The following is an 8,887-nucleotide window of genomic DNA, read 5'->3' on the forward strand; positions in this document are numbered from 1 at the left end:
GGTACCAAGGAAGTGCAGTCCCCGCATCTCTGGAAAGCTCATAGTTCAACCCTTCAGATAATGCAAACCGAGACGACGAAGAATCCGAAGGGACATGGAGTGAGCAAAGCGATGACAGTGATGGAAGCGTCAGTGGTGAAGAAGACATTTTGAAGGCTGTGTCACGTAGTTTATTGCGAATTGATCATAATGATGCAAATACTGTTTGGCCATGTACAATGTTTAGATATTGCCTAGTTCCTTTACTCTCTTCCATAAATTACCTATAGAAGGGAAGGAGCATTATAATACTCTGACGAGATATACAATTTTTCGTGCGCATTACGAACATTAATCTCCAACATGTGTCCACTAGTGTTTTGTTTCAAAGTTTAGTTTTTGTGTTGGAGAGGTTCGGATCACAGAGGGCGCTACCATAAATGGTGGAAGGGTTATACTGTTTAATGTTTGAACAGATTAGACTTATCTAAAATCACAAAAAGGGCTGGATATAGATTTTTACAACCATCAGACAACACTGAGATATTTATAAAGAGTATCAGCAATTATCTTCTAAAAAGTAATCAAAATCTAGGTGCCATTTTCTCTAGGACAGCGACGTCGACACTGATTGCCATGATTATATTCACCCTCAGTAGCATCACCACATAGAAAATGAGCAATTAGATGGTTGTACACACGCCAAACTAGTTAGATACCAAATAAAATATATCTAGGACACTCTAAGATGCTGAAACTGGCATCTTGATAATGATGCTTCAACGCAAACTGTCTCAAAAATTTGGGAAAAAGGCCAACCGGAAGTGACGTCAAATAGTGGGTGATTTTGGCGGGAAAGCCAACGATGAGACCAGGCAGCAATGCATTTTTGTGATGTCCAGGGTCCATGTAAACTTCCTATGAGGTCAGTTGCTTGTCCGCTCTTTGGTTGAATAAACTTCCTGGGCTCCCGGTCTAGTCTTGTCAGCATGGTCTTCAGATGGCAGGATCATTGCTCTTCTACCTGCAAGTGGGGGGGGGGGGGGGGACTGTCAAAAGGGTGATAAGAAGCGACCACGACCTTGACAACATTTAGGTACAGCACAGCAATGTTTTGATTCTTTAAATGCAACAAATTATTATATAATATTGACTGGCCTTGAGGGAGATATAAGAAAACATTGCCCAATTTTTTATTGCGGGCAATATTTTCTGGTATCTCCCTCAAGGCCAGTCAATATCATAATTATTACCTATCCCCTAGGTAAATTAGGAAAATATGTGAATACAGCTATACACTATGGTATAGATCAAGCCACATTTGACTTACCTGTAGATCATCACCAACATCATGTCGAATAATTGCAAAATTGTTCATTAATGTACATCATTCAACTCCAACTTCAAAGATACACATGTAGTTGTAATATGCGAACTTCAAACATCTGAACGTATTTACACTTTGTTTTTGCTTCTGTTTCAATTTTGAGAATTGTAATAACTGATGGTCACCCAGTTATTGAGCACAAATGGACTCGTCATTGTTTGCCGCGTAGTGCTGCTGGAAGTGGTCGACCTCGTATGAGTTGATTTATTGGCGCTCTTCTGCGGTGCGTGTGTAACGGATTTGTGAATGTCTCCTCTTTGTGATTGACCGGAATTTTTACGTGTAAAGTGAATGGCGAAACCCGGAAGAAGGATGATACCCACTAATATTGCCCGTTGACCTTGACGACCGATCAAAATACCAACTACAATTGCCCCGCAATACTACCTCATATAGGTAATAACTACCGGTACTGCCTTAAGGCCCGGTCACACCGCCAGAACTTTGCTGGAGCGTTCCTGGAGCGGTGGAAAAAAAATCATCACCGCTCGTAACCGTTCACCACCATTTAACAAAAGTTGGCCCCCGTTAAGGCAACGCCGTATACGCTTGGCCACCGCTGATGGTCCCTCCTACCGCTCCGAAAGTTTTGAGCTGCACAAAATATTGCGAGCGGTGAGGAGCGGGCAATTTTCCGCTCCGGCAAAGTTCACCACCGCTCCAACAACGCCCAGTCAAAGTTTGGCACCGCTAGACGCAAGTTGGTGGACGCTTGGGTCCGCTAGGCCAACGCAGAAATCTTGAACGCTGGACCATCACTGCTTCGCCGGCTTTGCCCGGGCGGTGATTAAACGTTGCACAAACTTTGGTGGAGCGGCTGTAAGCGTTTTACGAGCGGACACGGGATTGCTGGAACGGTGTCGGGCGTTGAAGCAGCGATACATTGCGGTGATGAACTTTGGTTTGGCGTTGGTATGAAGGTGTCGGAGCGGGACCAGAAGTTGGCTATAAATACGGGGAGAAATGGACCAGGAGCCCATTTGGAATCGAGCTGCCGTTGAGCACTTGTTGAGTGCAGACTCATTTATATCGAATTTGCTCAAAGTTACAGTAAAACTGAATACCATGGATGCTGAGAGACTTAATTGCTATGATTGGTGCACTAGTCCAGCAGCAGAATCAGAACCTCCTCAGATTGCAACAAGCTGTTGACAGAAGGAGAAGAGAGAGGAGAAGGATAGATTTCAATGTACCAATCATGATTTTTAATTTGTTTAATTTTGTGATGATGTACTCCAGGGGTGCAGACATGCATGGGTATTCGTACCTTTTTTTGCACCCCTAGACATGTTGTTTTTTATTTGTCTGAATAAAATACTATACAATACAATAGACAGAGTTGTGTGGGTTAGAACTTCAACTATAGACTTCTACAAAAAAAAAATCTATCAGAATTTCTATCAAAGCGATCCGGTCAGCTCCGTAGTCAAAAGCGGTATGCCGCTAAACCAACTTTAAACCCCCGCCGAGCCAACGCCCGCATGCGCTGAACGGCACTCTATCAACGCTCGCGTCTCCGCTAAACCAACGCTCGCTACCGTTATACCAACGCTAAACCAACGCCGGTTACAGCAGTGCACCGCTAAGGCAACACCCGTGTTTTCGTGTATTTTTTTTTTCAATTTTGTGAGCGGTGACGACCGTTGTCGAAATTCGGCCCCCTTTCCCTACCGTTCAAGGAACGCTCCTACAAAGTTCGGGCGGTGTGACCGGGCCTTTACATCATGGCATCTTTATCTGTTTGATTCATAATCCTGGCTACCTCCATGGTACATATATTGTAATTTTATACTTTTTTGTAACTACTTTTCTTTTTTGTCTACTGTTAATCAGACGTGTATGTGTGAGTGTGTGCATTGCCTTACACGTATTCACGCGTCTAGTCAGTCATGTTTATGTGTAAATTGTAATTCAAATATTCTCCCATTTAATCATATACTTGATGACGAATTTTACTGGACAATGTATCAATTTTTCATCTGTCTAAACACGTTGATATTACCAAACTGCAGTCCCTGAAACTGAATCCCTTTGTCATTAATTCAACAAAGCCACATAAGTTTGGAAATGATCACACCCTTGATGATGTGGAGAACAGTATTGATCCAAATTGCAAGTGTCAATATTTATTCACTTAAGATTTCTTGACCATATATGCAAGCAACCAGTCTAATTTTTCTTTATATCATACAAATGTTAATAGAAGTCTCCAAAAGAATTTTGATCAATTTACTATGTTATCATCATCCCTTAAATATAAATTTGACATCACGGCAATATCTTAAACTTGGTTTACCCCCAAATCCAGCATTGATTTGTATCATATTCAAAATTATAACCTTGTGCATTTATGTACACAAGACAAGATCGCTGGAGGAGTAGCACTGTATATTTTAACTGAAATGGAATATGTAATACATGATTTATCTTGTTCTACCACAAATTATGAAATACTTTTTTCTTTTAGGTCACTCAAAATAACAAATACACGTGTATAGATAATTGTCGTAGCCTGTGTTTATAGCCCACGGTCCGAATACTGATATATCTTATTTTGCTGTTTAATTAAATGATGTTTTTGAATTATTGCAAAGTGAGAAAAAGATATGTATCTTTTAGGGGAATTAGGAGATTTTAACTCTTGTCAGTGGCGCTGGTAACATGTCCGCATACTCGCTCGTTGGGAGTTAAGACTCTCATCAAATGAAAGCCAAAGAAGCAATTGAGGGGTGGGGGGGGGGGGGAATTCAACTCGTCAAGTTTAATTAGATGGATTTTGATCTTATTCCAAATAGTATGGCCTATATGTATATATACACATATATATGTATAAATATATATGTGTGTATATATATATATATATAATGTTATATGTATATATATGTATATTTATATACATATATATATGTATATATATATATACATATATTTACATACTTTTTTGCATTGGAAGTATTTGGAAGAAGTTTTCTCCTTTCTTTTATAATTTTTTTTTTTTGGTTGTTTGTCTCTTCAAGCGGTCCGCTTGAACAAAGAAAGAAAGAAAGAAAGAAAGAAAGAACAAGAAAGGAAAAAACCCTGACCACACTACCCCCCCCCCCCCCCCCCCCCCATTTCCAGTTACGGGCCGTCTACATCGCACACACGCACCGTAAAGTCACACACTGTATACGTCGGACCATGAAATAACAATCAGTGAAATATAAGGTATCATGTCGGTATACAGTATACAGTCAAAGTAGAATTTATTCTCAAAGACATCATACAGTTTCAGAGCTGACATCAAGCTATGTCACATGGTCCCTTGTGTTTATACACTTAAAAGTTGTACATTATGCGTTTTGTTCTATAGTGGCATAACCTCAACGAAGGAAATGGCTAGGCCTATGTCCGAATTCCTCGTTATATCGAGTTTGAAATACAAAAATTAATAACCAATAGTTTCTAGTACGTCTATGGTTTCTTTCATAGCATTGTTGATACAGTCGTATTGCATTGAGTTATATCTGATTTGTGTACTTTTGTGTACTTGAATAAACCATGCATTGAATGGAAATAAATTCACAAAGGGAATTAATGAGAGAGGAAATGCAAATCTACTAGATTTATACATATAAATATTTATTTATCTATTCATATAATGATCCTCCAAAATATAACATATAGCTGTTGGCTTGACAAAACCTCATATCCACATGTCAAATGTTCAGAGGAGCAATAAAAAACAACAAATAAATGGCAGATGATATATAATTTCACCAAACGGATGTTCATGATTGCAATTAGAAAACATATGCTGTTAAATTTTGACATTCCAGAGTAAAAATAATAATGATATAAAAAGTGGGAGGAAAAGTTTGGAAGTGTGTGCCCATAATTTTGTTTTTGTCTTCTAAAAAAAGATATTACAATCAAAACCCTATAACATTTACTCGGATTTGGTTTTTGCTAACATGCATTTGTTAAAGAGTGCTGTAATCGCACATTTTAACACACGATATAGAACGTACACAAAAATGGAAGAAACTACTATACAGATCATTGCAACATCAATAAGACTGTATTGAAGAAAATTCAAATCATTCACTGTTGAGCGCATGTGTTCGCCTCCATGTTTGATTACGTGTTCTATCCAAAAGGCGGCTCGCTCGGCGGGACGTAGCGGGCGATCCTTAAAGATGGCCGACAAGCGCGCCGCTGTCTTGGCGTACCTCTCATCATGCAGGATCTCCGAGAGCTTTTCGTAAATCAGATCGGCGTTGAGTTCATCCTTCGTGAGCACAATACCGATACCACGTGACTGAATTCTTGCTGCTACGTCGAAGTGATCTCCAAAGAGTGGTACAGCGAGCATCGGTATGCCATGAAACAAGGCTTCAAAGTATCCGTTGTTTCCTGCATGGAACACAAATGCTTTCGTCTTCGGATGTCCCAGTAGGTCATTTTGCGGTAGCCAAGGCATCGCCTTGACATTTGGAGGAAGGCTGTAAGCCGGCATCGTCTTGAGTTGCAGAATGACTCTCTGAGGTATACGGCTGAACGCATCGATGAACATTTTAAAGAGGTCTGGTCTTGACGAGGTGAAGGAAGCGAAATAGCTACCCATTGCCAGGATGACAACGCCATGTTCTCCAGACTGATCAATGAACTCCAGCAAATCGCCAGTCAGAGGGCCAGCTGGTCCCGTGGTGACACCTCCAATAGGGATGATATTCGGCGTCAGGGGGAAGGGAAATTCCACGGCAAAGTCCATGTTCACTAGATACAGGTCAATCTCATCGGAGAAAGACATAAGGGACTGTTTCAGGGATGGATTTAGGTCGAATTTGTCTACAATTTCTGCAAACATTTTTATGTACATATCCATTAAAACTCTCATCATCAGGTAGTAAATGGTATTCTTCATTCTTTGGAGGAGGGTCATTGATGAGGTCAAGCCAGTCAGAGAAGATGGCTGGTAAGCCGTATTAAATGGTGACCCAGCAAGAGTGAGCATGCTTGAGATTGGCGCAGTTGCCGACGACAGAATGAAACGCACTTGCGAATGCGTGTGTCTCGAGAGATATGATTTGACGAAGCCCGCGCAAGGCCACGGCATTTCGGCTACAATGGCATCCATGCTTTCCAGGCGTTTCATTAAATCTTTGTCACTGAGTATCCACACGCACGTGTCCACTACGACTCGTTTTGCCAGCCTGGCGATCTCAAAATTCTGCACCAATCCATTTGTCCCAAAACTAGCTATGTCCGCAGCGGCATCGAAGAAAGTCTGCGCCTTGTATTCCGTGTCATTGTAGGAGAAAATCTCGAAATCAAAGAGCGCCCCCAGTACCGGATCTGCGGCCCGAAAGGAGTACTCTTCGCTGATCAAAAACGTGACGTTGTGACCCCGCTCAACAAGGCTCTTACCGATGGGAACGAGAGCTAGGAAGTGGCTACCCTCACCGAGACCACCTGACATGAGGATATTGGCAGCTTCAGCGTCATTTGCTCCCGAACGAAGAATCAGCAACACACACAACAGGTGTTGTAGACTCATGCCGATCAACTTCCACGTCGCTCGAGTCTCGTTATCCATCTGAAACAAAGCAAGAAACGTTTACAATATTGAAAGATTCTTTTCGTTGTCTCCAGGGGCATGTCGTTTAAAAACATACCAATAACATGACTACAATATGTGTTTTGAAATTAATAAGACCATTTACACGTAGGACATCGTATAAACGTACGACAGTATGATCTTTGTGGTAAAGCCGATGCATTCCCTTGAGAACGGCGATGCTTGCCGAGACGTCGGGATTGGGTATCCCCTTTTCAGGGCCCAGCACATACCCTATAGAAAGAATACGTCGTCCACCATGAAACCTTCTGCCACCCAACGTTCTACCGCCATGGAAGCCTTCAAAGGTTGTTCCCTGATAGTAGATACCAGCAGTGAACTTTAAACATCATAATATTATGAGTTCTTATTCTATGGTTGCCATAGCAATGAATCACCGTGAAAAAAACAACTAAAGAAGAACCAGAAAAAAAAAACATCCAAACATCAGGTGTAAACCGCAGGGCTGCCACTGCACGTCGAGTACGATGGACTGCTATCATTCTACGGACAATTATTGTAGTACAACTAGTATCCATTAACAATCGTACAGCTTAAGTAGCATTTAGCATATAGCCTGTACATAAAAGCCCTCTTTAGTTATACAACGGAAGACTAGTGAGAAAAAGGATCGTCACGCTACACAGAGTCAATTCACCAGCGAGAGGCCAATCCTTGCAGCACCTTTTTCTATACAAACAGCGATTGGTAAAGCAACCGCGCAAATGCACAGGCGAGCAGCTTTTTTCCAAAGAAAGCATATACTTATGTAGATCCTATGTATTTCGCATCGACTGGCGCACCTTTGAACGAGAAATGTCGCTAATGCCATGGGTCGACTATTATAGTTGAAATGCGCAGTAGATGAATGATATGGAATCATGTGTGAAACTGTGAAATGGTCTATGATTAAATATGGAACTATTTGCAAATCTGTGTCCTGAGTGACCATATACTTTAGGGATAATGGCATCTATCAGCTTACCCGAAAATGCACATGAAATAAATAATTCGTCTTCACATTCTTCAAGCAAATAATTATTATAGTATACCTTCTCGATGATTACTGAGGATTTTCTTCCGATTGCTACATAATGTATCATGATATATTCCGTTGTGTGCATAAGAACAGTTTCCATGTAGAGATATCATGTTGGCCTAGATATCATAACCTCATCCCCATATTATACGTCACTCCATTTCGTTAATTATGTTTTACCATCCTCTTTAAAAGGAACTCCGGTCCAGGTATAGGACCTACGTTAGTCTACGACGAAAAAAAAAAGTGAAATCTTACGAGTTCAACTGTGAAAGTTTTATCAAAATCGGATAAAAATTAGGTAATTATGAATTGTACAGTTGATATGAAGATAATATACAGTAGATAGTTATTCAATATACTGTAGATAGCTATTGATGTCATCTATCCCGTAACAATTTTCCATTGAGCGAATATGGGGAAAATACGAAAATTCAAAGTTTCTGTTATTAATGTGTAACACATGATATTGTTTCTAATATGTCGATAACTTCAAAATAATGATCAAATAGACATACACCGTATAATTCAGAATTTGACGCTGGGGCGGAATTCCGTTTGTTAATGAAAAACTGGAAATTTCAAAACCTATGTGCAAATATTGTGTGAGGGGACGATGATCGATATCACGTCAGTTTTGTATATTCATTCTAGAAAAATTAACGTAACATCTAAATGTTATAACTTTAATTCCTTATTTTTCAAATTTTCATAGTTGTTCTAAGATTTTACTCCTTCTTCACATACTAACTTTCATCTGCGCTGCAATTTCCTTAATCGTTGTGCTTGCGTTATTTAATCTCACAACTTCCTTTTTATCCGTTCGGGATTGTATCAGGGTTTTTTTTTGGGGGGGGGAGAACTCTCAACTCCCTCGTTTCAG

General features: G+C 40.4%; 1 protein-coding gene across 1 annotated transcript; it reads right to left on the reverse strand.

The window, feature by feature from the left end:
- Nucleotides 1-2,121: 2,121 nt before the first annotated feature.
- LOC139729585 (UDP-glucuronosyltransferase 1-2-like) lies at nt 2,122-6,905 on the reverse strand. Its single transcript, XM_071640509.1, has 2 exons — nt 5,377-6,905; nt 2,122-2,311 (listed from the first exon to the last, which is right to left on the reverse strand). Exons 1-2 carry the CDS (start codon nt 6,903-6,905, stop codon nt 2,122-2,124), a joined length of 1,719 nt encoding a protein of 572 aa, XP_071496610.1.
- Nucleotides 6,906-8,887: the final 1,982 nt, after the last annotated feature.

This window comes from Diadema antillarum, unplaced genomic scaffold, assembly GCF_040938485.1.
Source record: "Diadema antillarum isolate AM-2024a unplaced genomic scaffold, OU_Dant_1.0 seq00000247_RagTag, whole genome shotgun sequence".
Taxonomy (NCBI): Eukaryota; Metazoa; Echinodermata; class Echinoidea; order Diadematoida; family Diadematidae; genus Diadema; species Diadema antillarum.